Source organism: Arachis duranensis, chromosome 5 (genome assembly GCF_000817695.3).
Source record: "Arachis duranensis cultivar V14167 chromosome 5, aradu.V14167.gnm2.J7QH, whole genome shotgun sequence".
In the NCBI taxonomy this organism is placed as follows: domain Eukaryota; kingdom Viridiplantae; phylum Streptophyta; class Magnoliopsida; order Fabales; family Fabaceae; genus Arachis; species Arachis duranensis.
Genome location: NC_029776.3, coordinates 80,474,605 through 80,492,748, shown reverse-complemented (window position 1 = coordinate 80,492,748; position 18,144 = coordinate 80,474,605). Strand labels below are relative to the sequence as shown.

The 18,144-nt window shown below is 33.8% G+C and overlaps 4 protein-coding genes across 5 annotated transcripts; 1 reads left to right on the top strand and 3 right to left on the bottom strand.

Annotated features, from left to right (window-relative positions):
* Positions 1 to 996: 996 nt before the first annotated feature.
* Positions 997 to 1,745, top strand: LOC110281203 (uncharacterized). The gene has a single exon (XM_021142831.2). It carries the CDS (start codon positions 1,100 to 1,102, stop codon positions 1,598 to 1,600), a length of 501 nt encoding a protein of 166 aa, XP_020998490.1. The 5' UTR covers positions 997 to 1,099; the 3' UTR covers positions 1,601 to 1,745.
* A 947-nt stretch (positions 1,746 to 2,692) lies between these two features.
* LOC107489679 (AT-hook motif nuclear-localized protein 6) lies at positions 2,693 to 7,052 on the bottom strand. The gene is made up of 5 exons (XM_016110430.3): positions 6,198 to 7,052; positions 4,868 to 4,935; positions 4,468 to 4,599; positions 3,769 to 3,930; positions 2,693 to 3,462 (listed from the first exon to the last, which is right to left on the bottom strand). Exons 1-5 carry the CDS (start codon positions 6,589 to 6,591, stop codon positions 3,124 to 3,126), a joined length of 1,095 nt encoding a protein of 364 aa, XP_015965916.1. The 5' UTR covers positions 6,592 to 7,052; the 3' UTR covers positions 2,693 to 3,123.
* Positions 7,053 to 8,083: 1,031 nt separating this feature from the next.
* On the bottom strand, positions 8,084 to 13,287 carry LOC107489680 (65-kDa microtubule-associated protein 3-like). The gene is made up of 13 exons (XM_016110431.3): positions 13,101 to 13,287; positions 12,295 to 12,352; positions 11,980 to 12,186; positions 11,461 to 11,703; positions 11,125 to 11,334; positions 10,895 to 11,050; positions 10,647 to 10,806; positions 10,402 to 10,553; positions 10,116 to 10,203; positions 9,895 to 9,968; positions 9,650 to 9,724; positions 9,329 to 9,518; positions 8,084 to 8,846 (listed from the first exon to the last, which is right to left on the bottom strand). The coding sequence occupies exons 2-13, from the start codon at positions 12,334 to 12,336 to the stop codon at positions 8,290 to 8,292; spliced, it is 2,154 nt and encodes a 717-aa protein (XP_015965917.1). The 5' UTR covers positions 12,337 to 12,352; positions 13,101 to 13,287; the 3' UTR covers positions 8,084 to 8,289.
* An 893-nt stretch (positions 13,288 to 14,180) lies between these two features.
* Positions 14,181 to 17,494, bottom strand: LOC107489681 (protein YLS7). 2 transcript variants are annotated; one of them, XM_016110432.3, is made up of 4 exons: positions 17,185 to 17,494; positions 16,107 to 16,875; positions 15,560 to 15,834; positions 14,181 to 15,214 (listed from the first exon to the last, which is right to left on the bottom strand). In XM_016110432.3, the coding sequence occupies exons 2-4, from the start codon at positions 16,729 to 16,731 to the stop codon at positions 14,411 to 14,413; spliced, it is 1,704 nt and encodes a 567-aa protein (XP_015965918.1). In that variant the 5' UTR covers positions 16,732 to 16,875; positions 17,185 to 17,494; the 3' UTR covers positions 14,181 to 14,410. The 2 variants fall into 2 exon arrangements, with proteins under 2 accessions (XP_015965918.1, XP_015965919.1); XM_016110433.3 differs by having other exon boundaries at positions 17,195 to 17,494.
* Positions 17,495 to 18,144: the final 650 nt, after the last annotated feature.

Below are 18,144 nucleotides of genomic sequence, written 5' to 3'. Positions count from 1 at the left end.
GTACAATTTTTTGTTTTTCCAAATGATCAAATCTCATAAACCATTGTTAATCACTTTAAATAGTATATAAGTTTTAAAGAGATAGTTAATTTCATTCACATAAAATTAAATAACTTAAAATAAAACTAAAAATAGTCTAGTATATAAATATCTTGTGTTAATACAGATGGAGGATAAACCACAAAAAATATACTCGAATTATTTTCATATTGATAAAAATGTCTTCAAATTTTGTTATCGACAAAAATACTCTCAAATTATTTTAGAATGTGATAAAAATGTTAAATGTGACAAAAAATGGAGCAAGTCTCTTATCACAGCTTAGATTTTTTGTCAAAATTTTTAATTATTTGAGGATATTTTTGTCAATAACAAAACTTAAAAGTATTTTTATCAATAATAAAATAATTCGAATATATTTTTGATAGTTATCCTACAAGTAAAATATACATAATCTAATCTAATAATTATTTCAATAAGAACCAATCACCTTAAAAAAATACATAGAATCAAATTTCATAAACCAAATCAACAACCGAATTTATAGAGAAACAAATGAAAGCCACGTAAAAGTTTTGATTGGTGATGTCAAGTTATGACATAAAGGGCCTTGTTCTTGTGACTGTGAGTGGCTAAGAAAGTTCCATGTGATGTTCTTAGCAATAGAACAAAAGACTTTTTTTATTAAATTAATGAGATTAAAAGTTGTTAAAAAGGGTCCCACGTACAGTTGGAAGAAACTTCCCTCCTACATTAACACATTAATCATCAATTATTATAATAATACAAATGTAATTACATTACATTGTTAAGGACTTAAATTAATTAGTAATTAGTGAAGATAATAATCTATTTTCTGATAGCTTTCACACCACACCTCATCACAAAGCATCTCCTTAAATTTTGCTACATAGTGAAAGGTCCTTTACACGTTTGCATCTAATCTCAAACAAGGTCTTATAAATAGGACTAGGAAATTTTGCAAATCACACACATACACATACTCCTCCTTTAACTTAATTTTTTCTTTCTTTTTTCTCTCACTTTTTAGGTACCCTTTTTTTGTGTGTGTGTGTTGCTTCCAATTTTTTTCACAAACATGTTGGATTCTATAGTGGAGTTCGTCACTCAAGCAGCTTCAAGTTCTGCATTCATTTTTTGCTTCTGCAATTTGATCATAGTGTATATCTTAGTGGACTTGAAGCCTACCCTTAGTAGTAGTGTTCATCAAGAAAATAGTGAAGTCACTCCTTCCATGGGAACAAATCTTCAAACACAAGAAACAAACTCGAAGTTTCTTGTCCAAAAGGATACCGAGTTGCGAGCAATACAGGTGTCATATGTCCGACAAGCAGAAGCAGAAGCAGAAGCAGAAGTAGAAGTAGAAGTAGAAGCGAAGCTAATTGAAGTTGACATCATTGAGAATATAGGCAACGGTGAATGCTTCGTTGAAGAGGTGAAAAAAGAGGACGAGAAAGAAGAAAAAGAGGAGAAGGAGGAGGAGGACGACGACGAGTTAAGAAAAAGGGTAGAGGAATTCATAGAGAAAGTCAACAAAGGATGGAAAGAAGAATTGTTGATCACATCAAGCTTGGTATAATGTTGTAACAATACCAAGAAACTTATATTAAGTAACATGCTTGTAACATATCTGCATTATGTTACATTTTGATGTATGTATGTATAATGTATTGTATGATTATATCATTCAACAAAATAATAGTAATAGATGTTTTTTTTTTTAATTCATAGAGAAAATTTTTTTTTCTTGTGTTCTAACTAGAACTAATAGTGCCTTGATAAATTATTTTGGTCTTTTGCCAATTTTGAAAGAAATATATGAAATGGTTTTTCTAATCTAAAACCTTTATTCTTGCTCACATCACATGGATGGATAAGGAGAAGAAAGTGAACTGCAAAAAGAGTAAAGAACATGCTTGGAAGCAGCATATGTGGAGATTCCATTTAATCTTTCTTCTTTTAGTGAAGTTGATTCTTTTGCAGTAAAGAAAAAGTTTGTGGGAATTTCTTTAATCCAGAACAATATTCTCCTTACTTTTTATCAAATTGGAAGAACTAGCCATTAGCCAAGAAGGAGAGACTATTTCTCTTTCTGGGAATTGGAATTGGAAATAAACATAAATATCAGTTCTGAAGTTTGACATCCTAAAACATTTTTAGTGATACAGATAGTGCAAATTTGAATGAACTGCCAAACATGAGTTTATATTTGAAAAAAGAAAATTGTACTTTAAGGTGTGTTTGGTTTACATTTTGATTTGCAGTGTTCTAAATTTTGTAAAGATAAAAAGAACAGTGAAAACGATAAAATTATGTCTGTTTTGACCTTCTTTTTTTTTTCTTCACAAATTTTGAAAATAGAGAACACTTAAAATGGAAACGAAAAATGTAATTTCATACCAGACTGCTCCAAAGTGTCTCTAAATTTAACAAATGCAGAGGTAACTGCTCTTAAGTCTTAACTCTTTACAGATTTTCCCCCAATAAACTCTCATGCTATTTATTCTCCCTTTCCTTTATCATTTTAACAAAAAAGTAAAAATGGAAGAAACTTTGATAATTGGATAAAATGGTCCCTAAAGTAGCATTTCTGAGATCAACTACACACTATTCCCTGAAGATTCTTTGGTGCACAGAACAATATAGAGATAAGCAGAAAAACAATCAAACATGAAAAAGATAAAATGCAATTTTTTTCTTTCAAATAAAATAATATAGTCAGGTTACAATCCAGAAACACCTCAAGCACATTCAAATTTCATTCTCCTACAATTGTAAACAAGTTAAGTACGTGGCATATTCCTACATCTAATTGCTACAACAATGAGTAAAAAACATTAGAGACACATCATAAGAACAGACACAGAAGAAGAAGAAGAAAAGCATAACCAATTTGTGATATCCTAACTAAACCACCTAAGCACCAAAGAGTACAACTTTTCTTGCTCAAAATCAACCTCAAACCTCTCATTCCAATATACTTCCTCCGTTTCAAAATATCGGTCAAAGTAACGGATATTTTAGAACGGACAGAATGCGTGTTCGTCTTTCTCAAGTCAAATTTTGTCAGCATCAGTGTCAATCATGAGGAGAGAACATGTTTTAGCATGCAACTCCAGCAGGATCTGAAAGACTAGGATTAGATTCTTTCTCATGCAAAGAGGCATCTTCTTCATCATCGTCGTCACCAGATGAGTTCAGAGAACATTGGCCGTTGACAAACGCAGGAGGAGGAGGAGGAGGAATGTTTTCGACTTGAAAAGGAACCGAAGGGGGTGTCATGAAAGGCTTCACTCCACCAAGACTTATCTTCATTTCTTCAGCAGAAATAGTAGGAACATTAAGTGGAGCAGATATAGTTGATGATATATGGTGTTCCACCCTTTGCTTCTTTTGTTTATGTTCTAACTGGTGACCTGGAATGAAACTACCAACAACAACCTGATGCAAAACCACAAACAAGTTTGATATGTGAAATGTTCCTCTTTGTTTCTTGTTTTCATTTTAGTAATTTTTTGTGAAACAATAAGTGAAAATAGGAGTGAAAAAAGAAAACAGAAAAAAAAGGGAAACCTACCATGCCCTAAATAGTTCATCATAATTCTAATCTTAGAACACTAATATACTAAGCTATAAGTTAACAAAAATAATTGTTTTTTTATGATGTTGAACTAATTAAGCATTTTTTCAACATTTTTACAAGCTTTATAAATATTCTCTCAAAATTTCTTTTACAGCAGAAGTTACCTGCACAGGACCTGCAGCTACCAGCAAACCGGCAAGTCCTCCTCCCATTACTCGACCATCTGGACCTGCCAAAGAAACACTCATCCCACCAGATCTGCTCCTTGTGAATCCGTTCTCGGTTGGCATATATGAGCCAGACAAGGAAAGAATCTCGAACCGTCCCTGTAAAAGAACCCAATATGCATCAGCATATTTAACGCAATCCAACAGCACCATCAGTCTTAAGTTTGAGGGAATTAATGGCAAAGAATGATGATGGTTTAGCAGCCACGTGTTGATCTCAAATAAAAAACATAAAAGAAGTTTTATCTTCATAATGGGAGTTATTTCCCAGAGATGTATAGTGCAAAAGGAAATCCGAATTGTCAAGATGACACAAAACAACGATGTATGCAACAGAATTCCCAGATAAAGAGCTATAGTTAATGTAATTCAATATCTGATACAAAAAATGATGCAAGAGAAGCTAAATCACATAAAAAATGGTTTTTACCTCAGACAGACCAAAACCATATACCATATTATTTAAAAACAAACATTAACACATTACGTAACACAGAAATTATGAAATTTGATATCTAAAACATAAAAATACTGAAAGGAGAGGGTTGCATATAAAACAGTAAGACTGTAAGATTAGCATTAAGTATAAGGCATGAGAACTCTACTTTTTGTGCTTCTCACAAGGGATGAACTAACCTCATATGTTAAAGTGCCGCCGGAAGAGGTTGGTTGACGGAGCGTGACATTTGAAATCGTGCCATTGGCAGAGAGAATGCATATGGCGCGGGATCCGTCCTGAGAAAAGGACATAATCTTCATAGTAACATCCTGGATTATGTCATAGGAAAATAAAAAATACAATTAACAATTGAGTGTGCTGTAATAGATTACTTTCAATAATAACCATATTGAATAGTAGACCAAATAAAGATAGGAAAATATCATATATTCTGAAAGGTATTTACAATTGAGAGTAAATACAATGAATTCCAATGAGTGAACAAAATAAATGGAATTTGCATCTATGCAAAAGGCTAAATTAAAACTATAATTTGACTATTGCAGAATGTGGATCAATAGGAAACAAGCATGATACCTCTCCAGCATTTACTGTAAGAATGTGAGGTGTGAAGTTGGCACCAACTGAGTATGCAATTCCATTACCTATTAAAATACATTAATAATTAGATGAATTGCACTTCAAGTTCATACTTTACATAAAGCATAGTTCTATTAATTCATCTTTAACCGGACATGATACACTTCGGGCTAGGAATTTATATTGAACAAGAGACCTTTAAGAAAATACAGAAAAGGAAGCAGTTTTGACAAATATGTTTCACTATGGTAATTAATGAGGAAAAACAGCAATTGCAATTCTATGCCTTATTTTTTACTTATGCATGCTAAAACTTTGTAGAGGTTATACAAAGAGCTAGTGCCACAGAAGATACTTTATTAGCCTTCAATATATACCATTAACTTGATCAACCATGCTTCACCTAATCAAGTTCATATAAAATCAGCTATGCTTATGCTTCATGTATTCCAGAACAGACCACCACAGAACTTGTCCACAAGCTTATTACAGACTTTACCACATTTGTCTAACCATCATTTTATGAAACAACTTTCCTTAAAACACACCATTTTTTTTCATCAGATAAGAAAATTCATTGCTCAAAATTGTTCCACTTTGTGTCCTTATTATTTCAAAATTTCTTAACAATATCATGCATGGTTGGTCCAAACCAATCCCATATAATATGAGGTCAGATAGCAAGGTGTTGAATACAATTATTAGAAACATGGACCAGTTTCAACTTTCAAGGATGGTCACATCAGCTGAGGTACCAGACTGAGAACCCTGCTGAATGTGCTTACTGCTTAGTGTGGTGCCTTCACTTGTCCTAACAAAATTCCGTGGTGTCAGATATTATGTCATCAATCGTAAATCATAATCTTCTCCTCATAAAAAGGGAGGAAAAGAGAAAAAAATGGGGCATCATGTGCTGCCACCTTAAACTGAAAACCGACATCACTCACTTTAACTCTGACCACAAAAATATCCACCCCCTTCAACCACTACATACATGTCTTCATTTTCTAGATCTGAAAGGGAATCTTAATCTAATGGTCCACTTGTACCACCATCTATAAATTTCCCCTTCCACAGCATGAACCAAAAGCATAGAACCAAAACAACAACACAGCTTAAAACCATTTTTTCTTTTTAAAAAATAATCTTATTTCTTACATAGTCAAATATGAATACCCTAGAAATAAATATCAACCTAATTGAACTGAGAAACTTTTTTTTGTTTTTAACTTCGGCAAATGTAACAGTAAACAGCAAATAACCAAGATTAGTGGAGGCTACACTATATAAAATGAAGATGTTCAAAAGAGGAAAGAAAATTTTCTACCTGGTCCTCCAGCATTTTCAAACTCAAAAAATTTATATGACTTCTTCATTGATTCAACAGCCTTTCCTCTACCCTTTTTCCACCCTGAGAACTCTCCGGTCAACGGAATCGACGCCGATATTGGCATCGGAGACAACGCCTTCGCTGCTGCCTCCGGCGTCAACTTGCCGTCCGGTCCATACTTTCTAGGCCTCCCCCTCTTCTTCTTCCCATCCGTCCCTGTCGCCGGTGTTACTGCCACCATAGCCGTGGTCGGAACCACCGGCTGCTGCGGTGGCTCCGCCGTGGGTGCAGAAAACTGTATATTTTCACTTCTTGGTGCCACGTGGAAGCCCCCTGGAGCCTCATCAGCCTTGACCGCATGCCCGGAACCAAAAATATCTTCTTTTTCCATTTTTTTGCAAATCAAAGTAAAAATAAGACACCCCAGAAGCTAAAAAACAATGCTTAGGCACAACTCATTGAAGATTTAACCAGTTAGCTTCAAAAAATAGAGGGGTAAAAATGGAAATTTGAACTTTGTGAAGAGGGATTGATTCGAATGCAGAAAACAGTGCAATGAAGCTTGAGCTCTAATAAAAATGCAACTGGGGGAAGGAACTTCAAAAACACAAACTTTTAACGAAAATGATGAAAACCCAGAAGTGCAATTTTCGAATTTCAGCGGCTTGATGTTGAACTGCGAGAAAGACGTAGCACTGTAGCTCAAATCTCCACCATTGAAGAACAGCAGAGTAAGCTTCAAAAATTAACCCCAAAAAAAAATTAATTGAAAAATTTTCTAGAATTACAGAGAAAAATAACAACTCCGGTTCGTAATTTCTCCAGAGTGATATATGAAAATTAGGGTTTTCATTCAAAAGGAGTAGTAAATAAATAAAGTTGAAAAAATGGGAAAAAAATAATATATTTATTAAAATGATAAAGTAATTGAATAATGGATATTTAATTATGAATTAATATTTTAATTGCAAAACTCAAAAGTATAAATTTCGGTTAAGAAATTGGTTCACGTCCGTCTTGGAAATTTAATAAAGGTAATCTAATAAATGCTTGTGAATACAGATTCTTAATTTGAATACATAAACAATTAGGTGAGGTTTTTGGAAAAGAAAGAAAAATTGTCTTTTTTTATATAAAATTTTCATTTATTTATTTAAAGCTTTTTCAAAAATAAAAATTCAAAGCTGTAAAGCAAGGTTGGAGCCATTCCATTCGCCCAACCGCTGACAAGTTCTTTGTCTTTTCAGATAAATAAATTAAAGTTGACCAAAGACATAAATGGATGTTAATATCTCTTATTTCTTTCTTTTTTTTTATAGGAAAATGAATGTTAAAATGTGTAGTTATTGGTTACAATGTCATGATTCAAAATTTATTAATTTACATAAAAAAACTTAATATTTTTACAAGAGAAAAAGAAAAAGAAAAAATATAAATGATCCCATGGTTCGGTTTGGTGAATCTATTTAAAATGCAACTGTAACACATGCAGTGTTATGCTATATTTTGATTCTGATTCTCCCTTCATCTTTTGTGTTATGTAAACAGAAAGACTAGTTATAATGGTGACATAAACAATGCATCCATGAAGATTTGCTAATTTTGTTGCAGCATCTTCCCAAACATGCAATGAGCCAATGACCAATAGGGTGGTGCTGATGTTACTCTTTTTTGGGCTTGTTGGTTTAGTTGTACCAACTGTAAACAGTTGTCAGTATTTGTAGCAAAGCAAAATAGTACTAAATGTTCTGATATTTCAGTTATAACATTTATGGCCAGATCAAATAAGGATGAAGTATTTCTGTTTTTGCCGTTGATGCTGCATTTTTTTCCTTTTCCATTCATTTAATACTTGTGTAATGCTGCATCACAATTTCAATCTGCCAATATTGAAACGGTTTATTCTATATCTGTTGAATGGATTTTGATTAATACTCTTAATAACAACAGAATAATACTCTTAGCAATTTTCAGATGGAGACTATATAACAAAATATCACATTAGACTGCAAAATGTTGCATTTCCACATACACTAGTAGGAGACTATGTACACAAATTGAGAAGCCAATTAAATTTGACTTCACAAAATCATTCAAACACACAACCAAGCCTTCTTTCCTCAAAGGAATATTCAGTTTCTTGAGCCGAGTATCCTCCAAAAGGAACTGATGAAGGTTTAGTTGGAGCAGGAATAGCCATTTCCTTTGGAGTGCTATACCCTTCATCTACCACTGTTTCTGTTGCTGTCTTTGAAGGAGTAGAGAATGGCAAATTGTGTAGTGTTATTGTTTTCTGTAAATTCTGAGTCTGTATATCTGATTCATTTGAGGAATTTGGTGGTAATGTTGAAGAGAAGGGAGAAAATGGCATTGCTTTTGGGGTTTTATTCTCTTCATCTACCACTGTTGATATCTTTGAGGGACTAGTGAATGGCATATTGTAAAGTGTTAATGTTTTCACCAACTCCTCAGTCTGCTGCATTTTTAGTTCATCTGTAGTATTTGCTGAGTTTGCTTTTGATGATTCTGTCGAAGAGATGGGTGAAAAAGGTTGTCTCACTGAAGGAGAATCTATCTTGCGAACACTTCCACTACCAAATAAGTTTTTTTCCAAAGGAGAATGAGCAATATCAACTCCTGTTTTAGCTGAACATGAGGTAAACCAAAATGCAGTTGTAAGAGTTCTAGTTGCATATGCATTGAGTATCATACAAGAAAGAAAATGTGCATGCATACATCATACATCGCAAGCTGTTTGTGCAATTTATATGAAACACAAGGAAATTGTAGATATACCAGCAAGAAATATTGGGAAAATCTACCAGCTGAGATGTGGCTTTGGCCTCCACCTTCAATATGAAACAAAAAGAAAAATGCCTAAACCATTCCTCGGTGCCACATACAGCCTTACCAAACAACCATCATTGAGAGTGCTTGGGAGAACCCGTCGGAGAAGACTCTTCTTCTAAAACAATGCAAAACACAAACAGGAATCCATATCCAGAAATCTTAGGTTGTTTTTAGATACATTACTACATTGTTGATGGCTGCTTGTGCTTGTGTAATCCATTTAAAGAAGAGTATTTACAGGATGAAAAATGTTATGACGATGAAGACCCTTTTACTACCTGATGAGAAATATGAGTGAGTAGCTTTCGCTTCCAGTTTTGAACTTGCACCAAGGGAGGTTCTTCTACCAGATCCAGTTGTACTTGACTGCCTTGAAAGCTTTTTTGCACTATTAGCCTTTGGGCTTGGTTTTGACCCATATAGTACTTCCTGTTCTGCTATCAATTGTCCCTGATGTTTCTTCAGGTTCTGACACAGAAAAGTGATATTTCAACATGTTTTGGCAGCATCCATTTGTGGGAAAGTGAATTTGACAGATACAATGAAGTGTTGTCTGAATTCCAATTAGAAAAATATTTCAACCAATAAGAGGACCTTACCCGCAGCTTACGACGTTCTTGCTCTTTTTCTTGCCGCGAGTTGGTGTAATCTTCAAGCATAGAGAGCAGACGGGCCTAGAAAGTCACGCACAGTGAAAATCATTTTGACACAAAATTACTTGAACTTGAGCAACCAATTAGAATGCACCAGTTAACATCCAACATTTCTTTTTGAGACTCACATATCAAGTCTTTTTCTTCTTTTAGTGAATACATATCAAGTATATTAAGGAGGGGGTACCTACATCATCATATTTGAACTCAATGCCTCTCTCTTGTTCCCATTCTGTAGTTTTTGAATTCAATGCCTCTACCATTCCTACATACAAACAAAAGAAAATGAAAATTTCATCCCGACCTAAAACAAACAATGAGACCCCAAAATAGAAAAATATCATCAAGCCAAGATGGTCGTAAATTGGTAAAGGTAATGTAACAAAAATAAATATGGATAAAATATAAATACCTGGAATTTTGGTAACCAAGGCACGAGCTTTCTCAGCTCGCTTGAGATTAAGATGAGTCCCTCTACCAGCATTATATCGATTTTCATCCTGCAATAGAAATAAAAATGTGCAATAAAATTAATAAATATGTGTGCATGTATGTGTACATTGATAGAAATCATGAACATCTACATATATGTGATTTGTTTCCTTATGTAACTTCTATAAAAAAAATATAGGGGCATTAAACAATTTGTCTTTTGTATAACAACATATAACAGCACATCATATCAAGCCAAGACCAACCTTGTTGTATTCCTCAAGCCAAGACTCTTCTTCACATGCTGATAACCATTTCTCAACCTTTTCAAGTATATCTTTTCTGCTAAATGCTTCCTCTTTGACTTTGGCAATATGAAGTTCAAGTTGTTCAAGAACCCAAGCAGGGTCCACAGTTCCTGGATATGAAAGAAGACACAGTCTTATATAAGTTTAGCACCAAAAAAAGGCGCATATGTCATAGGTCCAGTGAATTTTGATAAGGACATTACCAGATTCAATAGTTTCAATAGCATATTCCAGTGCACTGTCAAGTTCTGGAACCAAATGAGTCTTCTGACAAATCTCCTCTAGCTCTGCTCTTTTCTTCAAAACAAGCTCTTTCATTTTGCTTGATTTTAACGCTTCTAACCTTAACACTTCTTCCTCAACCTGCATGAATTTGCTATTTCCCATGAATTCTAGACCACATAAAATCAACAAATGAAAACATCAACTTGTACTTTAACTTATAACTCACGTGACTGATGAAGCCCTCGGACAAAGTGTTCGGTTCGGTTATTTCATCTTCTGAAGCAGCTATATTACAAGTAACATTTTGGAACATCTGTTGCTCTTCAACAGGCGTATCCATCAAATGCCAAAGTTCCAACATTGTTGTTGCAATATCTTGCAGCTGCAAGACCATATGCAATTCAGAACATGAATAATAAACAGAAATTAATATTTCCTGTTGAAAAGAGTCTTTACCTTCTCCATTCTCTGTAATTTAATTTCTCGCAGATCTTGTATAGCAACAGTCAATTGCTTGATAGTATCATTATCTATACTCTTATATCCCTCTGAATTTCCTAAACTAGGATGAACTCTGTCTATTGTCTCCTTGAAGTCCAAACCGAGTACCGAACAAAGAGAATTTAAGGTACGCAAGTGGTCCTGGACTGTCTTCAGGCGATCGCTCTGCATGAAATGAAAAGAACATCATAATCAGTACTAAGGAGCAGCAAAATGTGTTACAAGTTGATAAAACGGTATATGCGCATGTTAGCATGTATCACACACACACACAAACATAAAGTTATTCACCTTCTCCTTTTGTAGTGCATAAAGCTGCCTATGCAATTCTTCAAGCTTTCTCAATGATAAATCATTTTCATCTATAACGGGTGGAGCGTGCTCTCCAGGACTATACAACTCATTTGAGATACTTTGAATCTGCTCACGAACATCTATAAGTTGATTTCTACGATCAGACTTCCTTTTCCGCATTTCCTCCAGCTCTGGGTAAATTCTTGCTAGCTCTTGTTTCAAGCTTCCAACATTTTGATCCTAGTAAAAAGAGGGACAGAAGAGTTATTTATCCTATTCTTTGTCTTTGTGGTCCAATGGAATAACAAATAACCTTCACAACAAAACTTCAGGCAGAAAAGAAATTTCTGACAAGATTATTATTATTTGTCAGCAACAACATTTAGTACATAGAATTCATTAATATGGCATAAAACGGATTCATTTAACTGCATCCCTTTCTTCATGTCCTATTTAAGAAATACACATAAAATCTCTAAAAGTAATTAAAACCTAGCAATGTACAGAATATCCAACCTGCCTAATGTGAATCGGTCTCTCTGCCAACGCTGAACAGATAGTTGCAAGCTCTGCCTCGCAGTCGGCAATTTCCTGCCTTAGTTGAACTCTGGACCAATTTGCTTGATCTACCTTTCTTCTGTATAGTTCTATACACTCTTCTTCAATCTCAAACAACATCCTATCCTTGTCAGTCTCGGACTCCCCAACTTCATCCCATATTATCTAATTTTGGAAACATAATCCAAGGCAAACAAAGAAAATTTCTCAGCTGTTAATCAGCATGTGGAAGGGTTCATAGGAATCATGATTGCAGAAAGGCTTAACATATACCTGAAGCTCATGAATAAGGGAATCTTTTCGAGGTTCAGACATTTTTAAGCACTACTATCTGTCAAAAGAAAATCTCATTAAAATAATAATAAAAAAAAATGTCATCCTAACTTGATTAGAATTTAGAAGTTATGTTTGGATAGATATAGAAACTACCAAATATTGCAAAAAAAAAAAAGAAGAATATCAATGATGACAAGTCAATTAGGTCACTATCCAATGTGAAAATACCAATCAAATGGTGATAACGGAAGAACCAGTGCAGAATATGTTCTTGTGATCTGTAAATGCTTTATCTGAAATTTGGATTCATTTTTCAATAGACTTTCTGTGGTTGGAAAAAGCAAATGAAAAAAAAAAGGGGAAGAATATATAGATTTAAAATATGACCTTATCCGCAGTAAAACAAATTTCAAATCAAGGACGCGGCATTTTTGCCAATTGCCACTAATTTCATTCACAGAAGAAGGAAAAGAATAATTGGAAATGCATCTCAGCTAAGAAGAAAGTGCAACCACTGACTAGAAAAGAAAGAGGAGCAAAAGAGCGTACACAAATGTCTGAAACAGAAAGCGAGAAACTTTCAAGACCTAGGATTGTGAGAACGATCGACACAGAAACTAAATGGAAAAAAGTTGCTAAATTTAGGTTGATTGTTTATCAAGCTTTCTGAGGATTTTGAGTGGAAGCCAAAATTAGAAAATTGGCTGTTCCATTTTCAAAAAGGGATTTTTTGAGTGAACCCAGAAAAGCAAAAATTGGAATTTTTACTAATTTAACAAGCGATCGCAATTGGGAGCACTGACCTGAACCTGGGATTGGAGAAATGTTGCTTTATGTTCAAAATTCTGTTTCTTCGGTGCTCGGAAGAAAGTAACAAAACTTTAATCTTTTTCCCGAGAAAATGAATGAAGATGCCTTTTTTTTTCCTGCAAAATTCAGCGTTGTTCTGAGTTCTGAGGATGTGATTTGAATTACTGGGATGAAAGGAGAAGATGAGAGAGAGAGAGAGAGAGAGAGAGAGAGAGAGAGAATGTAGCCGTTTAATATGAGAGGGACAGTGTGCATTTGATTTAGTTTTTTCTTCGTTCATTCATTCATTTTTTTTTTAAAAAATACAATTTAGAAATGAAAATTAATTTTGGTATGCATTTTCTTTTATTATTGAGTATTAATTTTGGTTCACTAAAATTTTTGTGTAAAAAAAAATTATCGAATCATATTTTATCTATTTATTTAATAAAAATATATGCCTAATATAATGATAGACAAATAATAATGTCATTCTTATTTTTTTATAAATTATATAAAATATAAATAAAAATTATGTGAAAAGTAAAATTATTAAAAACAAGAGTGACATTATTATTTCTTGAATCATAATTAAAATACTGATAAATAATACAAAATCAATTAAATTAAAAACCAAATGAGTCATCATTTCAAGGAGAATGACTTGAAAAATTTAAGCAAACATGTTAATGAGTCAGAAAATTTTTACTATCATTTTCAAAAATACAATATTAACAAGTTATTAATTTAAATCAGAAAAAGATAAAGGGGATTTAAATAAAAAACTGTTAATATGGATAAATCTGAGAAAACAATAATCAACCAACATAAATTTTAAACGTGTAATTTTTAGATTTTGACTCTGCAAAATTTTGCTGTTTAATTGTTAGCTGAGTTTTATAATTTTTCTAGCAACAATAGATTGTGAAAAAACTGAAAATATGTCTCATTTTAGTATTTTACTATAAGAATTATATAGTCTTTGGTTTAAATTGTCATTTTCCTTGATAATGACCACATGCTCTCATTGCTCTGCATGGAACTTGGTACCAAGCAATCACTACAAAAATTAAATAGATAATGAACACAGCGACTAAGTGGGAATAGAACAGAATTTGTAAAAAATTACAAGAAAGAAAGATATATGAACTAATGTGGAACATACAACATTACTCATGAACAGACATGGGTATAAGCTAGATGCTCATCATCCTAAACTTTATATTAAAAAAAAGGGGATAAATTTCTCTATATAATATACTTCGAAGAAGATTTAAAAAGAAAAGAATGGACTAGTCTTAGTCCTCAGACAGGTATAAATATCTCATGATGCATTACCACCTTCAAACTCTCTCTTAATCATTTCAAACAAAATCTCATTCCAAGTATCTACAGGACCTGGCATGCACCAATGTAAGCAATCCTGTGGCGGCGGCTTTCCATCCGGACCGCGCACCGTGATCTTGTTCGGGTCTTTATTCCTGAAGGGACCAGGATGGCCATCATGCCGGTAACTAAAGGCTTCAGTGATATCCATGAACAACAACTTTGATCCATTTGTTGCCTTCTTTGATGCATGATTAAAACCTTTAACCTGTTGCTCATACATTGCATTTGTATGGCCATTTTCCACCAACTCACCAAGTCCAAGAGGCTTAACCTTACCGGTGCATGATCCGCCGGTATTCCAAGCGCCACCCTCGTAATGATCGGGCGAATAGGAACGAAGAATTGCAAGCCCTGTGAAATTTGGATGCATTGCAAGAGCAGTAAACATTGTTTCAACAGATATACCAAATGCTTCAACATTGTTGATCTTCATCGGCCGAGATTTGTCCGGCCACCACAATTGCCCTCCTACTATCTCATTGTTTAAGACATACACTGACTGTTTGGCAAACCAGTGGCCGGAGGAAAGAACAACCACATCAAATTTTGGAAGAAATTCCATGACCTTCTCGTCAGGGATATCGAGAAAGAGCTTATCCACACCTTCCGGTGCATAATCAAATGGTTCAGAACTGTGCTTGACTAGCCATGAGGACCATATTCGGATAATAGTGACAGATGTGGACTTAAAATAAAATCGCTGCATGTTACGGTTTCCATTGTTCTTGGGTGTTTCTACCTGAAAGTGTCATTTTTTGGTTAAGCATGTTGCTATTGAAAAAAGATGCAATCATAATGCAAAGTAGTAATGGTCAACTTCTAGAAAATTTAGTCACAAATATAAAAATGATAGCTGAAATGTGGTCATGTCTTATGTCAAGTAGTTTAGTTAAACATGTCAAACCATCTCACGATTCTCAACTATGATCTTCACACGAAGATATTTTAACATGAAGTCATAATAGAGTAATCATGAGAAGATGTTAAGAAGAAGATGCTAGTGAGAACTGGCCAATTTTTCTCCAATAACCAAAATGTTTCATTGGTCATAGAAATTGGAACAGTAAGGAATGTGGAATGTAACCTGCCAGAGAATACACATCATTGATTCCATCTGGTTTCGAGCAACTGAATCACCAATGAAAGCCAATGTCTTGCCTCTCATCACCTCCAAAAACTTCCTAGGATCGAGACGAGGGATGTCACATTGAAAGGGCTTCCATCGCCAGTTCTCATAATCCTTATCAGGCCTCCCATTACCCTGGCAATTCTGCATTTGTGTCAATACAGGGCACGAATCGTTCCTGTATAACGGTCCCAACGAATCATGTAACCATGTTCCATGGAATAGATTACAGCCTACATAACAGAAGAAACATAAAACACCAGTCAAAGACCAGTTTCAAACAAAATTATCACAAAAGTTTATACCTGAAATCCTTAACTAACAAGATACAAGCATTAATAATGATTTACATATTTTAAGCATATAAAAACACATGTAACAAATTGAAAATGATAAATTGAAATGCCTTCTTATATTATGGCTACATTGTATTTACAGAAGTAAACAAAGCAAACAAGCATAAAAACAGTTAATTTTGTATAAAATAAGAAAAGTAGAATGCAACCTGAATTAACAGAACCAGAATAGGATTCATTAAATGAGGCTGGAACTGCTGTTGATACTGAGTCTGGATGAGACTTAGAGGTATCATTTGATGTGGTGATTAATGTGCCGGGATCATTCATCAACGCCGCGGATGTAGGTGCCTCAATTGTAACATTAACAGTCACATTGGAAGAAATAGTACCAGCCACTGGCAAAGGCGAATTCGAAGTTAAATCAGATTGAGCATGCAGGTTGCTATCAACCTTATCAGTACTGGTTTCTGTATATTCTGATGAAGCAGATTCACTAGAGAGTTCTTGTGAATTTAATTCGGTAGCAGTTTTCGCTACCTTCCTATCACTTGAGGATGGTTCATTATCTACCAGATCTAAACTTCCATTGGAGGAAACATCAGTGGAACTTTCATGAACTGGAAAAACTGATATATCATAAAATCTCGAACGATCTATGCCGTAGAAATACTGGCGAACCGTGGAGCCAACTGGGTATGAGGCAAGAATTCCAGAAGCACAAATCAAGAACAATGCAAGTACTCCCAAGAAAACCACAATCCAAGAAAGAGGTCTTGGACTTGGAGACTCATTGGGAGAACTCTTTGGATTATCCCAAGTCATGGCTTTCATTTAAACAAAGCTAATAAGCTCTACACTGAAACTTGAAGCATCAAAGGCTTTTTGAGTTCCCAAACCATAGAAACTACTAAACTAACTATCAAAGCTGCTTCTTCAAGTAGTGAAATTGCTAATCATCAATCCACAAGATCAGCACTGTTAAAACACAGACAAAAACAAATAATTAAGGAATGATTATGATTACAAACTAATTATGAATAAAATCAAATTATGAAACAATGAGCAGAAAGGTACACTCTTTAGCACATGATCATGCAGTTCATCAACATTAATAAGTTCCGAAACCATAAAGGAATGGAATTTAGCATAAAAACTCGTACCCCAAGAATAAAAAACACATTTTTCCTACAAAAAGTAAATACCCAGAAAAGGAAATGAGCTGAAACCAAATGGGGTCACCCAATTAATGAAAAAACAAAAAGAAGCAGCATAAAAAGCAGAAACCTTTGAGTACCATGTTGTCTTGGTCTTGGTTCTGAACTACTGGAAAGATGCATCAAGCAATTGTGTGGTAGAAAGGGATGAATGAGGAATTTAGAAGAAATAATATTGAGAAAAATGAGGGACAAGGTGTTCTTTGTTGCCTATGTTTATGTTGTAATGCTTGTCCACTTCTACAAAGGAGCGAGGATCTCGTTCAATTACAAATTACTAAGCATATGACACTCACCGAAAGAGAAAATTAAAATTATTGAGTTCCCAAAGCTTGCATGCTCAAGCCTCAAAACCTCTTAAATCTTGAGCACATGAATCACATATATATAATAATATAATAATATATAATATAATATGATATATGATATGATCGTGCTTAGTAGTCATCATTTCTTATCTTATATAGTAAAATAATCAAGCTCTTGGAATCATCATCATATGGTGAAAAAATGGCTAGCCCGATTTGAGTTAAAGTAAGTCACTCAAATATTTTCCTAAACAATTTCTATTCTTAATCCGTTGTAATTAATTTCTTAAAATAAAAATTATTTGATTAAGAGAAGTAATCATAGTATTATTATTTGGGTGACTAAATAATTCATTAATTTACAAATAGTTAAACCAATTTAAATTGATTTAGTGTTTAATTTACTAAATCGTTTAAATAAATATAAAAAATTTTAAATTTCGTTTTGTGCATGTAATTAGGTTAAAATTTTAATGTTATTCAACTAATCAATGAGAATTAAAATATATATTTTTTGTTTGTAGAAAAAAATAGCACAAACTTATATTTGAAGGTGATGGTGTTTATTTTTTCCATACATTTTCTGCATGAGATATTCAAAATATAAATGGGATGTGATAATGAAAATGAATTATGGATTGTGAGATGGCTGCACTTCCTCTCATTGATGATTTCATAATAGACTTTTAACCTAATGGCCTGCTACAAGTGTTTTATTTGTG

What these genes read in the sequence shown, in the direction of transcription:
- LOC110281203 (XM_021142831.2), top strand. Translation starts at nt 1,100, where the DNA reads ATGTTGGATTCTATAGTGGAGTTCGTCACTCAAGCAGCTTCAAGTTCT.
- LOC107489679 (XM_016110430.3), bottom strand. Translation starts at nt 6,591, where the DNA reads ATGGAAAAAGAAGATATTTTTGGTTCCGGGCATGCGGTCAAGGCTGAT. An exon ending in TGAAAATGCTGGAGGACCAG is followed by an intron (nt 4,936 to 6,197) that starts GTAGAAAATTTT and finishes GTATTTTAATAG; the next exon opens with GTAATGGAATTGCATACTCA. An exon ending in TAGCTGCAGGTCCTGTGCAG is followed by an intron (nt 3,463 to 3,768) that starts GTAACTTCTGCT and finishes GTTTTGCATCAG; the next exon opens with GTTGTTGTTGGTAGTTTCAT.
- LOC107489680 (XM_016110431.3), bottom strand. Translation starts at nt 12,336, where the DNA reads ATGTCTGAACCTCGAAAAGATTCCCTTATTCATGAGCTTCAG. An exon ending in GACCGATTCACATTAGGCAG is followed by an intron (nt 11,704 to 11,979) that starts GTTGGATATTCT and finishes TCTTTTTACTAG; the next exon opens with GATCAAAATGTTGGAAGCTT. An exon ending in CCGAGGGCTTCATCAGTCAC is followed by an intron (nt 10,807 to 10,894) that starts GTGAGTTATAAG and finishes AAATTCATGCAG; the next exon opens with GTTGAGGAAGAAGTGTTAAG.
- LOC107489681 (XM_016110432.3), bottom strand. Translation starts at nt 16,731, where the DNA reads ATGAAAGCCATGACTTGGGATAATCCAAAGAGTTCTCCCAATGAGTCT. An exon ending in TTCTGGTTCTGTTAATTCAG is followed by an intron (nt 15,835 to 16,106) that starts GTTGCATTCTAC and finishes TCTGTTATGTAG; the next exon opens with GCTGTAATCTATTCCATGGA. An exon ending in TGATGTGTATTCTCTGGCAG is followed by an intron (nt 15,215 to 15,559) that starts GTTACATTCCAC and finishes TGACACTTTCAG; the next exon opens with GTAGAAACACCCAAGAACAA.